The 21,997-nt window shown below is 39.5% G+C and overlaps 3 protein-coding genes across 3 annotated transcripts; all 3 read right to left on the reverse strand.

Moving 5' to 3' along the window:
- Positions 1-44: 44 nt before the first annotated feature.
- Positions 45-5,412, reverse strand: LOC134494656 (protocadherin gamma-B5-like). The gene is made up of 3 exons (XM_063299906.1): positions 2,747-5,412; positions 1,659-1,713; positions 45-226 (listed from the first exon to the last, which is right to left on the reverse strand). Exons 1-3 carry the CDS (start codon positions 5,165-5,167, stop codon positions 45-47), a joined length of 2,658 nt encoding a protein of 885 aa, XP_063155976.1. The 5' UTR covers positions 5,168-5,412.
- Positions 5,413-8,870: 3,458 nt separating this feature from the next.
- On the reverse strand, positions 8,871-11,424 carry LOC134494657 (protocadherin gamma-B5-like). The gene has a single exon (XM_063299907.1). The coding sequence runs from the start codon at positions 11,319-11,321 to the stop codon at positions 8,871-8,873; it is 2,451 nt and encodes an 816-aa protein (XP_063155977.1). The 5' UTR covers positions 11,322-11,424.
- A 6,105-nt stretch (positions 11,425-17,529) lies between these two features.
- Positions 17,530-20,004, reverse strand: LOC134494659 (protocadherin gamma-B5-like). Its single transcript, XM_063299908.1, has one exon. It carries the CDS (start codon positions 20,002-20,004, stop codon positions 17,530-17,532), a length of 2,475 nt encoding a protein of 824 aa, XP_063155978.1.
- Positions 20,005-21,997: the final 1,993 nt, after the last annotated feature.

Raw genomic sequence — 21,997 nt, forward strand, 5'->3', positions numbered from 1 at the left:
TAAGAAACAGTTTCCTTTCCTCTTAATTTGTGGGACCTTCCCGTTTAGCAAGACTGCTTTGCGTTTGTGGTCTGCTGTTTTCCCTGTCTGGAGAGTAGCTCTTCTCCATCCTTTTTGGCGCCCACGTTGGCTAACAGCGACACCCCGAGGCCAGAGGGGAAACTGCAGGGGATTCCATTCAGCAAGGAATAGGAAAGTGGCTTGGATGTGATCCTTTTTTGGTGCGCTGAGAATAAATGCGATGTTAAGCAACACAGTTTTGGAAGAGTCCCCTTCTGCTTTTTGCTTTTTCTCCTCATCATGCTGTAATTGTAATGTATCTCTTCCAATGACATTCTTTCATGTTATGAGCTGTTAATATCAGGATGTTCAGTGCAATGTAATACCTGTGTAGCAAGACTCTATCGAGACCTGGCCTCAAGAGAGTGAATATATAATTGCAGATTGAGAGTTTTCTGCATCTTAGAAACTCTAACCTACCCTATGGCACCCAGGCTAGGTTCCAACTGTGGTATGACAATGATACTATTATCTTGAATGAACTGATACCTAAATTAATTTTAAATTTCTTACTACAGATGGCAAAATCTCAGCATTGTTACCCTGTTGCTTTGATATTTACTTTCCTTGTCATGAACACAGTCCATTTCCTGTGTATCTAAGAATATACTGTAGCTCCAATTTTTTTTATCTCGAGTTTCAGTTTATCCTCAGCCATATGATGGTGAAATAAGGAATATAATAAATCTCGATTTTCTATTTCTTTCTCTTTTACATACATAGTACTTTTAATAACAAGAGGAAGAAGGAGCATGAAGAGCATGAGCAAAAGACAGAAGATGTCTTCCATTCACACTAAGAAATACTGGTTTATTTTAAGCATTAGGAAAATGTTCTTAGCAATAGTGTAACTTTCCTAATAGTCTGCAGATTTGCCTATGACAGCTGCTGACACTTCTGGAAAGTCAATTTAAATTATATAACCACATTCCTGACCACAGTGGCATGCAATATAATATTAGATCATAGTTTTCATTAATGAAACCACTCAGGATTTGAAAATATGATTGTTTTGAGTCTCTTTTATATCCCTTCACCCCTCTAATACTTCTGGCACTGTTTTTCCAATGATTGTGTCCTTTTCTATCATTTATCATTTAATTAGTATATAGTCAGTATACTAGACACTTCTTTGGTAAATAGCTCTCCTTTCATTAATGTTATTGCTGCTATCATTTTTGTGTATATTTGTACCCATCTATATTTGTAAAAAAAGTTTTCTGTCAGTGGTTAACATCATGAATTACTATGGCATTAGTATGTATTACATATTTGTGTTATTTCAAATGAGGACATTTCTGGAGTCATTTCAAAGTTACCAGTAAGTGTTTTTTGAGACCCGCATATGTGCCTAACTCAATGCTGATTCATTTCATTTATGTCACAGCATACAAATTAAAATGAGTTAATTTTTCTAGCAGTGCTGCATGCATGAGATCCTAAACTGTACTTTACTGTCCTTTCTTCTGTGTGGAGTCTAAATTTCTGGCCTTTGAAATCTATAAAGGACTTTATTGTTTGACTCAGCTTTTCTCCTTATATCAAGCAGCAGAAGTTAGACTCTGCCAGAAAGATGTTTTCACTGCTAAAAAACTTACTAGCCTTCATGTATCCCAAAATTGTCTTCCATGTTTTAAATGCGGAAGTCCACAACTGCAACAAGCATAAAACAAGATGTAGTTGCAAATGTTATGTTGCAATTCACATTTTGTTGGTCTCTGCGAGTACCTGATATCAGGGGCAGATTCTACCATTTTCTTGCCATGGCTAATGAGAGTGTGACGAGGTGACACTGGTTCTCCTTTTCTTCTAATCTCTTGCAATATTGCTTATGAAATACTGAGGAAGTGAGCCTTACTGACTTTCTCTTAGTTTTAGACTTCCACATTGTAAGCTGCATTGACGTATTCATCAGAAAGTGTAGATTATGTTGGGAAGAAAGGAAAGCAGTGAACCTCTTTAAAATGCCCAAGTTGTTTTTCATTATCTTATCACTCTCAAGAGTGAGCCATATAAACTTAGTATGGCACCTCTGGCTTATTTTTGTCTCTTAATTTGTAAGAAAATTTCTCCTGTGCTCAGCAAATTAGATTGGTTTATAATTCAAATGTAATTAGTGTAATCTATTTAAATAAATATATAGAAAGCAGAAGTGATATTAGACAAATTACAGTCACAACAGCAAGCAACATGGGATTTCATATTATTAGCTTGTCTTGTAAAAATCTTCAACCCTAAATATTGGCGTTCATTATTGGGATATTTCATAGGAATCAAATAAGGTGAACCATTCTGAATGATTGAAATGCTCTCTATTAGTTACTATTAGAAGATTTGCTATTGTAGAAGCATTAAAAAGTCACCATTCATTATTTGTATTTGGATGTTATTGCTACTTAATCTCATTCAAAACATTTACATATAATGTCCTTTCCTTTCACTAGAAAGGAAGATCTATGAAAATAAAATCAATTCTTATTTTTTCAATTATAAAACACCTATCTTTCTTAAAATAAAATGAAACAATACACAAACAACAGATAACTGCACCATACAATACAGTAAATAATATTTTCATACAGAAATTATAGTATCTGGAAATTGTTATAGAATCTTTTACATTTTCAGTTTCAGTAAAAAGGTACATAAACTGTAAAGTTGGTACTTTTGAAAAAAGAAAACTCACCAAATTAGTTTTATCGATCTCAGAATTTGGGATATTGCTTCCATTGATGGCCAAAAGGACATCAGAGTTTTGCTTGCATGAAATATATTCGGCAGCTTGAACTTTGGGTACTGGAAAAGCGACTTCATGTATCTTGGACTCAGAGGATAAGCAAAGCTGATAGGAATAAGGGATTGTTCCTTCCTCATAATTTGGTGGAAATATAATAGCATTGCTTGAATGGGGAACGGGGCCAAAGCACGGAAGGAATTTCAGATTCCCTGACTGTCGGAGTTTCATCATAATGACCAGAGTTACAGTCAAGAGGAATAGAAATGAGATCAAAGTTAAGGCCAGCACTAGGTAGAACTGCAGCTCAGACTGATGCCCTGAATCAGTGATTTGGTTGTTTATTTCTGGCAGTGCCTCTTGGAAGTTTTCAGCAAAAACCAGATTGAGACTGACTGTAGCAGAGAGCGGTGGCTGCCCGTTATCCTTTACTAAGACCACTAGCTTCTGCTTCAGAGCGTCTCTTTCCAAAAACGTCCGCAATGTCCTGACTTCACCAGTGTGGGCACCAATTGTGAAGAGCCCTGGCTCAGTGGCTTGCAGTAGATGGTAGGACAGCCACGCATTGTGCCCAGAGTCGGCGTCCACAGCCACCACCTTCGTAACCAGATAACCCATCTCTGCTGAGCGAGGCACCATGTCAAAGGAGGCCGAGCCCTCTGCTCCTTGAGAAGGATACAGAATTTGAGGGCTTTGGTCATTTTGGTCCAGGATGAACACCTTCAATGTGGCATTGCTGCTGAGAGCTGGGGAGCCTGCATCTTCAGCCTTCACTAGTACGTGAAACTCTCTGAGTTGTTCATAGTCAAAAGACCGCTGAGAATAGAGAGTGCCAGTTTCTGAGTTAATGGAGAGGTAAGATGGGAGAGGGAGCTCCTCTATTTTGCTCGTGAGGATGGAGTAGGTGATCCTAGCATTATGGCCAAGATCGGGGTCTACAGCTTTGATGCTGAAGATGGAGGTGCCAGCAGGATTGTTCTCTGGTACACAGACAGCATAAGAGGGTTTCTCAAAGGCAGGGACATTATCGTTGATATCTGAAATCTCCAGTGAGATGGTTTTCTGTGTAGAAAGAGGGGGGGTACCTTTGTCTGTGGCTGTGATTGTAAGATTGTACGCTGGGGTGCTTTCTCTGTCTAGGGGACCATCTGTAAGCAGCTTATAGTAGTTATTAGCTGCTGATACTATTTTGAATGGGGAAGCATTTTGTAAATGGCAGCTAACCTCCCCATTGTCCCCTGAATCTCTATCGTTTATATTGATAAGAGCTATTAATGTTCCTAGTGCAGAATTTTCAGGTATTTCTCTGGATGAGGAGGCAAGAATGACTTCTGGAGCATTGTCATTCACATCTAATAGCTTTATTTCAACATTACAATGAGCTACTAATCCACCTCCATCCCTTGCTTCCACCGCTATAGTATACTTCCCTGTTTCCTCAAAGTCCAGCTCTTCCTGAATTGTTATAAGTCCATCTTGTGGATCTAACTCAAATTTCTGATGAGCATTGTCAGCAATCTTGCTAAAGCAGTAGGTGATGTGGCCATTGGAGCCATCATCTTTGTCCGTGGCTTTCACCTGTATTAAAGTAGATCCCTTCGATGCATTCTCTTTGAGGCTGATTTTATATACTTTTTGACTGAAAATGGGTGGATTGTCATTAGCATCAATGACCTTGATCCATATTTTAGCTGTTCCAGTTTTTGGAGGTCTTCCCCCATCAAGAGCCATAAGTGTCAAACTAATGGCGCTTTCACTTTCACGATCTAACTGTTTTTCCAGTACTAATTCTGCATACTTATTTACAGAGTCACGTTTGCTGATATCTAGAATAAAATATTGGTTAATTGTTAGATGATAATCCTGGAGCGAATTTGTCCCAATATCAAAATCTTCTGCTTGTTCAAGAAGAAATGTGGCTCCTGGTAAGGAGGATTCACTTATCTCTAGCTTGATATCACCATTTAAGAAATGTGGTGCATTATCATTAATATCTTGGATCTCTACTGTTATATAAAATATGTCCATAGGGTTGGCACTCACTACTTCAAAACTGATGGGGCAGAATGCAGTTTCCCCACAGATTTCCTCTCTGTCAATCCTGTCGTTTACATACAGATTCCCATTTTCGGCATTGATGGAGAAGTATTGCTTTTTGCCTAAAGAAAGGATATGCAGGTTGCGATTTCCCACTTCTGCAGTATTCAGTCTCAAATCCTTGGCAAGATTCCCCACAATGGAACCCTTTCCCATTTCCTCTGGAATTGAATAGCGAACGTGCTCCGAGACAGTCTGGCAGAGGAAAGACAATAAGAAGAGGAGAGGTACTTGCCTTTTTACAGACCTGCTCTTAGCTTTGCTCCTGCCGTCCATCCCACTTGCTGTGAAAAGTGCTTTGTGCGATCCAGGAAGCTGAGGAGTTTCAAATTCCCACTAGGACACCGAAAGAAAGGGAGCACAAACAGGGGCCCGGGTTTCTCCTGAGTTTATCTCCATTGCAGTGGTTTTCTTTTCTCAGCCATGGTCTTGCATATCCCTCAGTCCTGCTGTTTGGCTGCGCTGCACTCGGTGACTGGATAGTCAGACCAGAGCGCAGGAAGCCCCATTAGATTTCCAGCTCCTTTCTGAGAACTGTGTTGGCCAACAGCGGCCCTCTGAGTCTCAGTGCAGAACTGCAAGAAGCATCCTAATGAAATAACAATGCTTTTTTCCCATTTTGCTGATGGTGTTGTATGATTATGAAGGACTGCTTGTATAGTTTGCTAAGTAATGTATGCTTCTTGTGTACTTTATCAGTAATAGAAGCAACCTCAGAAAGCAAAAACTATCCAGAATTCTTTTCAGTAGCACTCATAACTTTTCTGAAATCCATAACTGGTGGAACCCTTTATTAGAATGATCCATGTGACAGAAAAGCAAAGTATTTGCAAGTTTCTGAGTGCTCCAGAAGTCTTCCCTGGGCAAGAGGTTAGAAAAGGGGTTCTGGGAAGAAGCAAGACTGTCCAAAACACAGGCCAGATGTTTAAGCCATGAATTCTGCAGTTGAAAGTCCATCCCTAAAAGGTAGTTGTGGACCAAATACAGAGTCACTGTTGTGTGTTGGTGGTGCCAGATTATACCCACTTTTCAGGGAGAAGGGGAAAGATCGTTCTGAAAATGCAAACTAACCTGTTGAATTTTGCATTTAAAGTGAAATTGAGAAATAACACAAACATCAATATCTGGAAATCATGTTTCTTTTATATGGCCTTACTTTATAAACTAATAGTAAGTGTACAATGCACAGAAAGTGTAGGTAAGTAATGAGCATGCTGGTTACATTCATTTGATGTTTTAGTGAAATTAAAACTTCATAATGCATAAATGTATACGTGTGACATCAGAAATCTTTTTACAAAGATGCATGTTCTTGAGATAGATCTATTGCCTGGTTGGGGGATTTTTAATGAAGTTTTGAAAGTGTGCACCTGGATCCTCTGAAGGCTTCGCCATCACAATGCAGGACATAATTCCTTCACACTCCAAATATACAGTGGAGAAACAGAAATAATACTCCCAAGTTGTCTGTCAAATGCACATTTTCTATTTTTCTGGATTTCTGCTTTCATCTTTTGGAATTCTTGTATAATTGGGAGTATTGTGGGTGCTTTGGAAGTCTCGGGGAATGTAGCTGGGTTTTTTTTTTAGAACACCTTAAATTACCTCTTCGTACAAATCCCTTGGTGGCCAACTCTCTTCTACTCACTGTTATAATGTAGAAGATATAAAATTATATTTACATAACTGCCGAGTGTCGCTGGGAGTCAGGTGGCATATAAATTTAATTATTATTATAAATAATAATTGCAGTTAAACATAACTATGTATTTACTGAAAGCTGAAATTGAAAAGTACAGGCAAGAAAGTTTAAAGCTGGGCCCTATGCAGGGGAACAGAGACTTAGCCCTTTCCAAAGTTATTGCTAAATTGCAATTTTTAATATGATAGAAAGATACTGTGTGGAGTATAATTGTATTAACTGTATTTAATTAGTATGATTTAATTTTTATAACAACCAAATTTATATCTATTTAATTTTTGCCCTGGCTCTGCCTCGTTTTTGAAATCTGCCTTGCGACTTGCCTACCAAAGGAGCTTGTTTCAGAAATGCTGGCACACGTCGATTGAAGAGTTGGAATTCCAATATTTAATTTTTCATAGGTCATGCTACCAAAGTCTCTGTTGCAGCTTCCCAAAACGGTAACTGAGCTAGTGTAAATGCCATCTGAATTAGGAGAAATCTTGAGCGATCAGTCTTTTAAAGTCCTGTTGCAGTTTTATCAGCTACTACAGTAAAATAAAGTTTTTATGGGTGGAATGTTAAGTTTTTATATTTATTTAGTTACAAGATGTTCAAGGAATGTGTGTATGAAAATCCAAATATTTCATTCTACACTCATCTCTTCAGAATTTAATTCCAAATTGCATGAGTCAGCAATGTGATGCAGTTGCAAAAAAGACAAATGCAATTTTATCTGCATGAAGAAAAATGGAATTTTAAATCATGGGAAGTGGTTGCTTAAATTACTTTCCTTTAGTAGGACTCCATCATTATAGCATCATTTGTGGGCGCCCACATTAAGAGGAATTTAGACAAACTGAACACAGGCTCAATGAATTAAAGGATGATCAGGGAAATATAAATATGAAGTATGTTTAAGGTATGTTTTGGCTGGGGAAAATAATTATTTGTTTACTGTCCTATTTTGTGACTCTTGGCAATCAAAATTATTATGAGATCGTTAATATAAGAAGAGAAAGAATAGGATAGCACTTTTCAAGCACCCCTACAGAATAATGGAGAAAAAGGACAAATGTTTTCTCTCTCATTTCAGAATGTATGACATACAAAAATAGATTTAAGTTCTAAGATGTAGGTTCTGAATGTTACAAAGAATATTCTGACACTAACAATGGTTCGACAGTGGAACCATCTGCCTACAGATGTGATCAACTCTCCTTTCTTCCATGTGCTCAGAGGCTAAACTAGATTTCAATCTTCCTAGAATGCTTTAATTTGGAATGGTAGCCAAAATGGCCTGAATCTATGATTCTAAGACCTTGGACCTGGATCTTGACCAATTCTCTTTGATTCTATGATCATAAATCTTGTGTTATCCCCATGACTACAAACCTCTTAACTTTGCATGACCACTGCACTTTTAAATGGAATACCAGCACTACCTGTCATTAAAACTATTGTGAATTTAACTGTGGTTCTTTAAATAAGTCTCATTCACACATCACAAATATAAAGCACTTCTCTAAATGCAGTGGTATAGCTATTGATCATATCCAGGCTACCAGTCTAAGGGAATGGCACTTATAATGAAAAGCATCCAGAAAGCAGAACTTGAAGAGATGTTAGACTCTCCTCCTAATTAGGTATATTAGCATAGGCTATATAGATTTCTGAAGCTTTCTTATTAGAAAGCTTAATATAAATGCAAAAATACAGTATTATCTGGGGAAGCTCTTTGTTCTAGCAAATATATTGAGACCATAAAATACAATACAAATCTACTTGGATGCAGAAATAGTTAGTCAACCCTTGAAGTAATATGTATCAGCATATTCCTAAAAGCCTTATAAAAAAAACATCTCTCTCATCTGGTATATATGCTTCAAAATTGTATCAGTTGTTTATGCAAGAATATTTTAAATGCTATCCCAGAGTAATATGTCGAAAATGACTTAAAAACCCACTATCGACTTAAATAGAATAAAGGTCAGATTAAAATCCTTAACTTCATGCAAACACAAAGTACTTGGACAAAAGAAATGCAGTACTAAAATTAATATAACTCCTTTTACGTTAAAACACTATGGAAATTCTTTAAAAAGGAAATTCACCTTGCTATTCCACTCAATTGGACAATTCAGATTAATTACTCCATTTTCTGAGAAAGTCATGTTAAATGGCTCAGTGACATACTGCCAAGAAATAAAATTTTAAGTGTTGGAAAGGTAAAGTAGAATGTAATCTACATTGGAATAAACATGTACAGTATAGGCTCCCCTTTCTTAGGGGATGGATTTATGGAATTTGCAATGAAACGATATTTACCTTCCCATTATCCTCCATCTCGTGGTGTAATGTTTTTCCTCCATTGCCTGCAAGAGGCACCTCAGTTTTTTCCCCACAAAGCACATTCTCAGCAATATGAATGTTTGGTGCCAGGAAGGTAACTTCATTCTTCCTGGATTCTGAGGAGAGGCAAAGCTGGTAGGAATAAGGCAGAGTCCCATCTTGAAAATTGGGTGGAAATATGACCCCAGTCGTGGAATGGGAAGTGGGACCAAAACAGGCTAGGAACCTGGAATTTCCTGACTGCCTGAGCTTGATGGCAACGGCCAGAATCACTGTGAAGAGGAATAGGAATGACATCACAGCTAAGGCCAACACCAAATAGAACTGCAGGTCAGACTGATCCTCTGAGCTGTTCATCAGGTTTTTCATCTCCGGAAGGGCCTCCTGGAAGTTCTCAGCAAACACCAGGTTCAGAGTGACGGTGGCTGAGAGAGGTGACCGCCCATTATCCTTCACCAGAAGGACGAGTCTCTGCTTCATGGAATCTCTCTCCAAAAAGGTTCTCGCTGTCCTGATCTCACCCGTATGAGAGCCAACGGTGAAGAGTGCCGGCTCTGTGGCTTGAATCAGGTGGTAGGAGAGCCAGGCGTTGTGTCCGGAATCAGCATCCACGGCCACCACTTTTGTTACCAGATAATCTGCCTCGGCTGAACGAGGAACCACCTCAAAGAGGGAAGAGTCCTTGGATTCTGGTGAAGGGGACAGGATTTGGGGGCTGTTATCATTCCGATCCAGGATAAACACCCTGACTGTAACGTTGCTGCTGAGAGGGGGATTACCTCCATCTTGGGCCTTCACCTGCAGCTGGAATTCCCTGAACTGCTCATAGTCAAAGGATCGCTGGGCATAGATGGTGCCAGTCTCGGAATGAATGGAGATATAGGAGGAGATGGGAAGTTCTTCAATGTTGCTGGTGAGGATGGAGTATGTGATCTGTGAGTTTTGGTCCACATCTGGATCGAAGGCCTGAATCTGGAAGATGGAGGCACCAGAAGGATTGTTCTCTGGCACATAGATGCTGTAGGAAGCTTTCTCAAAGGCAGGGGCATTGTCATTGATATCAGAGATCTGCAGCAAGACGGTTTTGTGTGTGCTCAGCGGAGGAGTTCCTTTGTCAGTGGCTGTGACTGTAATATTATACTGAGATGCTTTTTCCCTGTCCAGTGGTTTGTCTGTCAGAAGTGTGTAGTAATTTTCAGATGATGGAAGAATCTTGAATGGCAAATCATCTTCTAAATAACAAGATACCTTCCCATTATCACCACCATCTCTGTCATGCACATTGATGAGAGCAATAACTGTCCCAGACTGAGAATCTTCCAGAATTGGACTAAAAACAGATGCGAATATAATTTCTGGCACATTATCATTCTCATCAAGAACCCTTATTTCTACTTTACAATGGGTCATTAATCCACCTCCATCTTTTGCTGCTACTGTCATCACATATTCTCTGGTTTCCTCAAAGTCCAACGGTTCCACGAGGGAAATTATTCCACTGGTTGAATCCAGACTGAATTTCTTATTTGCACTCAATGGTATATTGCTGAAATAATACCTGATCTGTGCATGTGAACCTTCATCTTTATCCAAAGCTACAAGCTGCAGCACAAGGAACCCAACTGCCACATTTTCCCTCAGACTGACTGTGTAGATTTCTCGGGTGAATATAGGTGGATTATCATTGGCGTCGGTGACATTGATCCATATTTGGGCTGTTCCAGTTTTTCTGGGTTTCCCCCCATCCAGTGCTGTAACTGTCAGCTGAAGGGTTGGTTCAGTCTCACGATCAAGTGGCTTCTGCAGTACTAAATCTGCAAATTTATTTCCATCCTGACTCTCTTTCACATCCAAGGTAAAGTAAGGGTTGGTGCTAAGATGGTAATCCTGTAAAGCATTTGTGCCGATATCCGGATCTATGGCATTCCCAAGAAGGAATCTGGTGCCTGGTTGGGTTGTTTCAATTATCTCCAACTGGATTGTGCTACTGAGAAACTGTGGTGCATTGTCATTAATGTCCTGTATCTCTATTTTTAGATGGTGAATATCTAAAGGATTTTCAATAACCACTTTAAGATTAAGAAGGCATAGTGGGGTTCTGTCACATATTTCCTCCCTGTCTATCCTGTCATTCACATAGAGGTTTCCATTTTCTGCACTGATTCTGAAATACTGCACCTTGTCCACAGAGAGGGCATGCATTTTGCGACTTGCCAGTTCTCTGAGATTCAGTCCTAGATCCTTTGCCAGATTCCCCACTACAGACCCTTTTGACATCTCCTCAGGGACCGAATAATGAATCTGCTCTGAGACGACCCGGCAGGAAACCGACAACAGTAAGAGCGACAGTACTTGCCTTCTGATTGCTCTGCCATTCTCTCCTTGGCCTCGCTCCATCTCCTCTACGATAAAGTAACTGCCTCAGATTCTCTTCGGAATGCGGGGAATCTCGGCTAGTAAGAAACAGTTTCCTTTCCTCTTAATTTGTGGGACCTTCCCGTTTAGCAAGACTGCTTTGCGTTTGTGGTCTGCTGTTTTCCCTGTCTGGAGAGTAGCTCTTCTCCATCCTTTTTGGCGCCCACGTTGGCTAACAGCGACACCCCGAGGCCAGAGGGGAAACTGCAGGGGATTCCATTCAGCAAGGAATAGGAAAGTGGCTTGGATGTGATCCTTTTTTGGTGCGCTGAGAATAAATGCGATGTTAAGCAACACAGTTTTGGAAGAGTCCCCTTCTGCTTTTTGCTTTTTCTCCTCATCATGCTGTAATTGTAATGTATCTCTTCCAATGACTTTCTTTCATGTTATGAGCTGTTAATATCAGGATGTTCAGTGCAATGTAATACCTGTGTAGCAAGACTCTATCGAGACCTGGCCTCAAGAGAGTGAATATATAATTGCAGATTGAGAGTTTTCTGCATCTTAGAAACTCTAACCTACCCTATGGCACCCAGGCTAGGTTCCAACAGTGGTATGACAATGATACTATTATCTTGAATGAACTGATACCTAAATTAATTTTAAATTTCTTACTACAGATGGCAAAATCTCAGCATTGTTACCCTGTTGCTTTGATATTTACTTTCCTTGTCATGAACACAGTCCATTTCCTGTGTATCTAAGAATATACAGTACTGTGCAAAAGTTTTAGGCAGGTGTGAAAAAATGCTGTAAAGGAAGAATGCTTTCAAAAATATAGTATATATTGTAATTGTTTATCGATTTACAAAATGCAAAGTGAGAGAATAGAAGAGAAATCTAAATCAAATCAATATTTGGTGTGACCACCCTTTGCCTTCAAAACAGCATAAATTCTTCTAGGTACACTTGCACACAGTTTTGAAGGAACTCAGCAGGTACGTTGTTTCAAACATCTTGGAGAACTAACCACAGATCTCCTGTGGATGTAGGCTGCCTCAGATCCTTCTGTCTCTTCCTGTAATCCCAGACAGACTCGATGATGTTGAGGTCAGGGCTCCGTGGCGGCCAAACCATCACTTCCAGGGCTCCTTGTTCTTCTTTACGCTGAAGATAGTTCTTCATGACATTGGCTATAACTACAAGGTAGTTATACTGGATCAGCAAGTCTTTCCCAGGCAAAAATTTCAAAGCAGACTGGGGTTTCAAGATGTGCTGTTCAAGCTCTTGTGAAGAAGCACAAAGAAACAGGCAACATTGAGGACCGTAGACGCAGTGGTTGGCCAAGGAAACTTGTTGCAGCAGATTAAAGACAGATCACACTTACTTCCCTTTGACATCGAAAGATGTCCAGCAGTGCCATCAGCACCGAACTGGCATAAACCAGTGGGACCCAGGTATACCCATCCACTGTCCGGAGAAGTCTGGCCAGAAGTGGTCTTCATGGGAGAATTGTGGCCAAATAGCCATACCTCCAATGTGGAAACAAAGCTAAGCAATTCAACTATGCATGAAAACATAGGAACTGGGGTGCAGAAAAATGGCAGCAGGTGCTCTGGACTGATGAGTCACAATTTGAAATATTTGGCTGTTGCAGGAGGCAGTTTGTTCACTGAAGGGCTGGAGAGCGGTAGAATAAGGAGTGTCTGCAGGCAACAGTGAAGCATGGTGGAGGTTCCTTGCAAGTTTGGGGCTGCATTTCTGCAAATGGAGTTGGAGATTTGGTCAGGATCAATGGTGTCCTCAATGCCGAGAAATACAGGCAGATACTTATCCATCATGCCATACCATCAGGGAGGCATGTGATTGGCTCCAAATTTATTTTGCAGCAGGACAACTACCCCAAACATGCAGCCAATGTCATGAAGAACTATCTTCAGAGTAAAGAAGAACAAGGAGCCCTGGAAGTGATGGTTTGGCCGCCACAGAGCCCTGACCTCAACATCATCGAGTCTGTCTGGGATTACAGGAAGAGACAGAAGGATCTGAGGCAGCCTACATCCACAGGAGATCTGTGGTTAGTTCTCCAAGATGTTTGAAACAACGTACCTGCTGAGTTCCTTCAAAACTGTGTGCAAGTGTACCTAGAAGAATTGATGCTGTTTTGAAGGCAAAGGGTGGTCACACCAAATATTGATTTGATTTGGATTTCTCTTCTGTTTTCTCACTTTGCATTTTGTAAATTGATAAACAGTTACAATATATACTGTATTTCTGAAAGCATTCTTCCTTTACAGCATTTTTTCACACCTGCCTAAAACTTTTGCACAGTACTGTAGCTCCAATTTTTTTATCCAGAGTTTCAGTTTATCCTCAGCCATATGAAAACGTAATATAATAAATATTATATTATAAAATAATAAATCTCCATTTTCCGTTTCTTTCTCTTTTACATACATAGCAGTTCTAATAGCAAGATGAAGATTGAAGAACTTTTCAATTCACATGAAGGAATATTGATTCATCTTATGCCTTAGGAAATTTTCTTAGAATTAGGATAACTTTCTGAATAGTCAGTAGAGTAGATTTGCCTATGACAGTTGCTGACACAACTGGAAATTCAATTTAAATCATATAATGAGTTCTAAATTCCTGAGCACCATGACCTGTTATGTAAAAATTAGAACATGCTTTTCATTAATGAAACCAACCAGAAATTGAACCAATAATTGAAATTGAATAGAATCTCTTCTACATCTTTTCACCTGTCTTGTAATTCCTGTGCAGTTTTTCTAATATATAATTTTCTAGATTATATAATTAGTATATAATCAGAGTGTTAGTAAAGGGTTTGTTTGTAAATAGCTTCCTTTCACTGTCTCCATTATTATAGTTTGCATTTGTACGTAATTCATATTTGTAAAACACCCAAAACTCTTTCTTACAATGTCATTGATTAGTATGGGGTAAAGCTACCTTTTGACTTGCTCAATGAAAAGATCCCTTGCCATACCAAACTATGGTAATCAATAATGCTTGCAAGTGTTTGTAATTTACATTAATCTACATTACATTACATTACTCATAGTCCACACACAGTTCAAAAAGAAGTTATTTAGATCTATTTTTGTCCTCATTGGGATCTTGACAAAAAGTAAAAATGACACTATAGAATCTCAACAAGTCAGTAACTGTTAGATATATGCCAATTCATTTTTTATCTTGACGCTATTATTTATTATTGTATTTATGTCAAATACCAAAGAAAAGTACATATACAAGAGAAAATAAATGTACTATATGTGTGGGCAATGCTGAGTGTGTTGGTGTGCATGGGGGAGATAGTTTGAAATGATATTTTCCATGCCAGAAGTCTTGTGTCCTACAACTTAGCTGGTTTTCTCTGGCATTGCCCCCTTCCATCTCTCTGTGACCTGTTCTACTACTCCCAATCTTCTTTTAACTAAAACCCATTTTCGGCAGCTATGCTTATGTTTTTCTTATCAAATGAGTTGGTCCATTGGTCAAATGGTCAACCTAGAGAGATCCAAATCCTGACATTGACTAGCTTATTCCAGCTTAAAATAACAGCCATCAAATAGGCTAGGTCAGGGAATAAACAATGCAGGGACCACTGGAACACCTCTGCTGTAGGATATAAGACCAGATCCTTGGAAGCCTGCCAATATATCCCTCCCCACACCAAATAGAATCGAGCTGGGGTTATCTTGTTTCTCACTCCTTCCTTCCCAGGACTGAGTTGTTTAATTACAATTCTTGTATTCCCCCTTCCAGGTTATCTCTGTACTCCTCTACTTAAGTAAAATAATTGGAAGTATACTTGAAAGGACTCATCTCTTGCATGTCTTTAGCCTGTGTGGCAGGGAATTTCCTTCCCTGGGGCACTGCTACCAGGTGCCCTGGCTCCTCACTTCCCCACCTCACATAATGTTCTTTGAGTAGTTTAGAGTTCCCACTTCCATCCCCTCAGCTAACATCTTTTCTCAGACTCCCCCTTTTGAACAAATTGGAGAACAATTAGATGACAGCCAAGAGATAAAAAGACCTCTAACTCTTTGCTGCCATGGCTGATAGATTAACTGGTTGACTCGTAGTTATAGGTTCCCTCCAGTTTTCAGAAATATATAGAGATTTTGTATTATGTCATGCTCCATGTATGAGGTTTTACATGATTTGCATGTAATGTAACATCTGTGTATCTCTGTCTGAGAGCTTAAGGGAAGAGAGACTGTAGACACTATTCTGATAGGTCCTATATATCGCTTTCTGAAACCCCACTGAGCATCGGGATCTGGATGGCTCCAAAAGTGAGGGCATTGTGTATAGTCCTCTAAAGTGTGGCCTGCATTGTGGTAAATATGGATGAATTATTTATTTAAGCAACCAGTCTGAGTGACTAGACTCAACAAAAGATGAAATGAGAAATAACAATAATAAGAGTGCTTCTTCTCTCCAAATATGGACTCTGTTCCAGAGAAACAGTTAAACTATTTAGGAAGAGATGACTTGCACAACAATCCAACCCTCTCAGTCTGACTATCTGGCACACTAATCTTTTCTCAGGGTACATAAAGTGTCCTTGGTTTTTCAAAAATTAACCATTAATGATAAACTTGATATGTTGTATACATTTTTAACTGCATTCCTGACAGATTGTGGAATGGTTCAGTTTCTTAGTTGGGGAGAAGCCTAATTTGCTGACTCATGAAGAAGCAGGAATGCCATCTCCAGCTTCCTATCAGAAACAACACGATTAAGAAGCTTAGATGTCTTTCTTAGAAGGTGTTCAGGCTCCTCTGCTCCCTGTTCCAATATCCTAATGGGATATTTCAAAGTTACCAGTGTTTTTTGAGACCCGCATATGTGCCTAACTCAATGCTGATTCATTTCATTTATGTCACAGCATACAAATTAAAATGAGTTAATTTTTCTAGCAGTGCTGCATGCATGAGATCCTAAACTGTACTTTACTGTCCTTTCTTCTGTGTGGAGTCTAAATTTCTGGCCTTTGAAATCTATAAAGGACTTTATTGTTTGACTCAGCTTTTCTCCTTATATCAAGCAGCAGAAGTTAGACTCTGCCAGAAAGATGTTTTCACTGCTAAAAAACTTACTAGCCTTCATGTATCCCAAAATTGTCTTCCATGTTTTAAATGCGGAAGTCCACAACTGCAACAAGCATAAAACAAGATGTAGTTGCAAATGTTATGTTGCAATTCACATTTTGTTGGTCTCTGCGAGTACCTGATATCAGGGGCAGATTCTACCATTTTCTTGCCATGGCTAATGAGAGTGTGACGAGGTGACATTGGTTCTCCTTTTCTTCTAATCTCTTGCAATATTGCTTATGAAATACTGAGGAAGTGAGCCTTACTGACTTTCTCTTAGTTTTAGACTTCCAAATTGTAAGCTGCATTGACGTATTCATCAGAAAGTGTCGATTATGTTGGGAGGAAAGGAAAGCAGTGAATCTCTTTAAAATGCCCAAGTTGTTTTTCATTATCTTATCACTCTCAGGAGTGAGCCATATAAACTTAGTATGGCACCTCTGGCTTATTTTTGTCTCTTAATCTGTAAGAAAATTTCTCCTGTGCTCAGCAAATTAAGGTTTATAGTTTTAGGGTTAGGTCTATATGGTCTATAGGGTTTATATACCCTATATAGGTATATAGGGTTTATAATTCAAATGTAATTAGTGTAATCTATTTTAGAAAATAGAGAGAGAGACAGCAGAAGTGATTTTAGACAAATTACAGTCACAATGGCAAACACAATGTGATTTCATATTATTAGCTTGTAGAAATGTTCAATGCTAAATATTGGTGTTCATTATTGGGACATTTCATATGTATCAAATAAGGTGAAGCATTGTAAATGCTTGAAATGTTCCCAATGGTCTACTATTGCAAGATTTGTTATTGAAGAAGCATTAAAAAGTCATCATTCATTATTTACATTTGGAGGTTATTGCTGATACTTCATTCAAAGCATTTTTATATCACTGAAATGTACTCATTTCCTTTCACTAGAAAGAAAGGTGTATGAAGAGAACCATCAGTTCTCAGGTGTTTTCAATCACTACTTATAAAACACCTATCTTTCTTAAAATAAAATGAAACAATATGCAAAGGACACATAACTGAGCCATACAATATACTAAATAATTTTTTTTCTATACAGAAATTATAGGATCTGGTAATTGTTATAGAATCTTTTAACATTTTCAATTTCAGTAGCAAGATACATAAACTGTAAAGTTGGTACTCTTGAAAAGAAAACTCACCAAATTAGTTTTATCCATCTCAGAATTTAGGATATGAACTCCATTAGTTGACAGAAGTGTATCAGAGTTTTGGTTGCATGAAATATATTCAGCAGTTTGAACTTTGGGACTTGGAAAACTAATTTCATGTATCTTGGACTCAGATGATAAGCAGAGCTGATAGGAATAAGGGATTGTTCCTTCCTCATAATTTGGTGGAAATATAATAGCATTGCTTGAATGGGGAACGGGGCCAAAGCACGGAAGGAATTTCAGATTCCCTGACTGTCGGAGTTTCATCATAATGACCAGAGTTACAGTCAAGAGGAATAGAAATGAGATCAAAGTTAAGGCCAGCACTAGGTAGAACTGCAGCTCAGACTGATGCCCTGAATCAGTGATTTGGTTATTTATTTCTGGCAGTGCCTCTTGGAAGTTTTCAGCAAAAACCAGATTGAGACTGACTGTAGCAGAGAGCGGTGGCTGCCCGTTATCCTTTACTAAGACCACTAGCTTCTGCTTCAGAGCGTCTCTTTCCAAAAACATCCGCAATGTCCTGACTTCACCAGTGTGGGCACCAATTGTGAAGAGCCCTGGCTCAGTGGCTTGCAATAGATGGTAGGACAGCCACGCATTGTGCCCAGAGTCGGCATCCACAGCCACCACCTTCGTAACCAGATAACCCATCTCTGCTGAGCGAGGCACCATGTCAAAGGAGGCCGAGCCCTCTGCTCCTTGAGAAGGATACAGAATTTGAGGGCTTTGGTCATTTTGGTCCAGGATGAACACCTTCAATGTGGCATTGCTGCTGAGAGGTGGGGAGCCTGCATCTTCAGCCTTCACTAGTACGTGAAACTCTCTGAGTTGTTCATAGTCAAAAGACCGCTGAGAATAGAGAGTGCCAGTTTCTGAGTTAATGGAGAGGTAAGATGGGAGAGGGAGCTCCTCTATTTTGCTCGTGAGGATGGAGTAGGTGATCCTAGCATTACGGCCAAGATCGGGGTCTACAGCTTTGATGCTGAAGATGGAGGCGCCAGCAGGATTGTTCTCTGGCACACAGACAGCATAAGAGGGTTTCTCAAAGGCAGGGGCATTATCGTTGATATCTGAAATCTCCAGTGAGATGGTTTTCTGTGTAGAAAGAGGGGGGGTACCTTTGTCTGTGGCTGTGATTGTAAGATTGTACGCTGGGGTGCTTTCTCTGTCTAGGGGACCATCTGTAAGCAGCTTATAGTAGTTATTAGCTGCTGATACTATTTTGAACGGGGAAGCATTTTGTAAATGGCAGCTAACCTCCCCATTGTCCCCTGAATCTCTATCGTTTATATTGATAAGAGCTATTAATGTTCCTAGTGCAGAATTTTCAGGTATTTCCCTGGATGTGGAGGCAAGAATGACTTCTGGGGCATTGTCATTCATATCTAATAGCTTTATTTCAACATTACAGTGATCTACTAATCCACCTCCATCTCTTGCTTTTATCCCTATGGTATAGCTCTCTGTTTCCTCAAAGTCTATTTCTTCCCTTACTGTTATAAGTCCATCTTGTGGATCTAACTCAAATTTCTGATGAGCATTGTCAGCAATATTGCTAAAGCAGTAGGTGATGTGGCCATTGGAGCCATCGTCTTTGTCTGTAGCTTTCACTTGCATTACAGTAGATCCCTTTGATGCACTCTCGTTGAGGCTGATTTTGTATACTTTTTGAGTGAAGATGGGTGGGTTGTCATTAGCATCCATGACCCTGATCTGTATTTTGGCTGTTCCAGTTCTTGGAGGGTTTCCTCCATCAAGAGCAGTAAGGGTTAAACTAACAGTGCTTTCACTTTCACGATCCAACTGTTTTTCCAGTACTAATTCTGCATACTTGTTTACAGTATCTTGCCTGCTAACTGCTAAAATGAAATACTGATTAATGCTTAGATGATATTCGTGGACAGAATATATCCCAATATCGAGATCTTCTGCCTGTTCAAGGGGAAATGTGGCTCCTGGTAAGGAGGATTCACTTATCTCCAGCTTGATATCACCATTTAAGAAATGTGGTGCATTATCATTAATATCTTGGATCTCTACTGTTATATAAAATATGTCCATAGGGTTGGCACTCACTACTTCAAAACTGATGGGGCAGAATGCAGTTTCCCCACAGATTTCCTCTCTGTCAATCCTGTCGTTTACATACAGATTCCCATTTTCGGCATTGATGGAGAAGTATTGCTTTTTGCCTAAAGAAAGGATATGCAGGTTGCGATTTCCCACTTCTGCAGTATTCAGTCTCAAATCCTTGGCAAGATTCCCCACAATGGAACCCTTTCCCATTTCCTCTGGAATTGAATAGCGAACGTGCTCCGAGACAGTCTGGCAGAGGAAAGACAATAAGAAGAGGAGAGGTACTTGCCTTTTTACAGACCTGCTCTTAGCTTTGCTCCTGCCGTCCATCCCACTTGCTGTGAAAAGTGCTTTGTGCGATCCAGGAAGCTGAGGAGTTTCAAATTCCCACTAGGACACCGAAAGAAAGGGAGCACAAACAGGGGCCCGGGTTTCTCCTGAGTTTATCTCCATTGCAGTGGTTTTCTTTTCTCAGCCATGGTCTTGCATATCCCTCAGTCCTGCTGTTTGGCTGCGCTGCACTCGGTGACTGGATAGTCAGACCAGAGCGCAGGAAGCCCCATGAGATTTCCAGCTCCTTTCTGAGAACTGTGTTGGCCAACAGCGGCCCTCTGAGTCTCAGTGCAGAACTGCAAGAAGCATCTTAAATAACATCGCTCTGTTCCATTTTGCTGATGGTGTTGTATGATTATGAAGGACTGCTTGTATAGTTTCCTCCTGTTGTCCATCCCACTTGTTGTGAAAAGTGCTTTGTGCGATCCAGCAACCTGAGGAGTTTCAAATTCCCACTGGGACACTGAAAGACATGGAGTATGAAGAAGGTTGCGGGTTTCTCCTGAGTTTATCTACATTGCAGTGGTTTTCTTTTCTCAGCCATAAAGAAATAACTTCAGATTTTTTCCCATTTTTATTGTGTGGGACAGTTTGCTGAATATATACAAGATTTGGTAAATAATATATGTTTACAGTTTTTTTTGTGTACTTTTTCAGTAGTAGAAGCAATAACTCATCTATCTGATAAAAAGTCTCAGTACCAAAGTAGCCACAGTTCCTTTCATCAGCACTCCTATCTTTTCTGGAATCCATAATTTGGAGACGCTTTCATTAGGATGATCAATCTGGCATAAAAACAAAGTGTGTGCAAGTTTCTGAGTGCTCCAGAACTCTTCACTGGGCAAGAAGTTAGAAAAGGGGTTCTGGGAAGAAGCAAGACTGTCCAAACCAGATGTTTTAGCCATGAATTGTGCAGTTGATAGTTGCTAAAAGATAGTTGTGGACCAGTGTTTGTGGTGCCAGATTACACCCACTTTTCAGGGAGAAAGGGAAAGATTGTTGTGAAATCACAGTGTAACCTATTGAATGGCATTTTGCACTTAAAGTAAAACTGAGACATAGCAACAATATCAGTGTCTGGAAGTGCTGTCCCTTGTATATGGCCTGGAATGATTTCACACATTATATATTAGGATATTTGGCTCTATTGGTATGTGCAGTACACAGAAATTTGCATCTGAATGATCATGGTGGTATTATAATACATTTCATGCCTTTTTCTGTGAAATTAAAACTTTAAATTTAGGAATGTAATGTATATGTATGACACTAGAAGTCTACTCATAAATATGCATGATTTTGAGATACCATACACCCCGGTAAGGGATTTTTAATAAACCTTTTCAACGTGTGCAACTGGACTCTGTAAAGGATTTGACACTGTGGTATAGGACAGAATTCCTCCAAACTGAAGCTGCTAGACACACATTCAATGGAAAAAAATGGAATTTATATTCCTTAAATATAGGATAACCAAATATCAAGATTTTCTTTTGCTTGCAACTCTGTTTTCATCATTTGGCATTCTAGTATAATCAAGAGTATCTTGAAATGCTTTGAAAGAGTCTGGGGAAAGTTGGCTAGAGGGTTTTTTTCTTAATAAATCACTTTTAATTGCCTTTTAAACATACCCCATTAGTTCTCTGTTCTCCTCACTGCTATAATGATGTAGAAGAAATGAAACCATATTCCCTTCTTATGATTAGATTAAACCTCATTTACTGAAAACTGACAAGCAATGAGCAGTTTATGGCAGGTCCCATATGGAATAAGAGTGATTTAGACCTTGCCAGAAGTGCAAAGTGGCGTTTCAGGATCTGAAAAGCAGACCCCGCGATAGTAGGAAAAAGGAGGAGGAGGAGGAGGAGGAGGAGGAGGAGGAGAAGGAGAAGGAGACCTTGCCAGAAGTTATTGTTGAATTGTAATTTTAAAGCAGTGTCTCTTAACCTCAGCAGCTTTAAGATATGCGGACTTCAACTCCCATAATTCC

Source organism: Candoia aspera, chromosome 3, assembly GCF_035149785.1.
Source record: "Candoia aspera isolate rCanAsp1 chromosome 3, rCanAsp1.hap2, whole genome shotgun sequence".
Taxonomy (NCBI): domain Eukaryota; kingdom Metazoa; phylum Chordata; class Lepidosauria; order Squamata; family Boidae; genus Candoia; species Candoia aspera.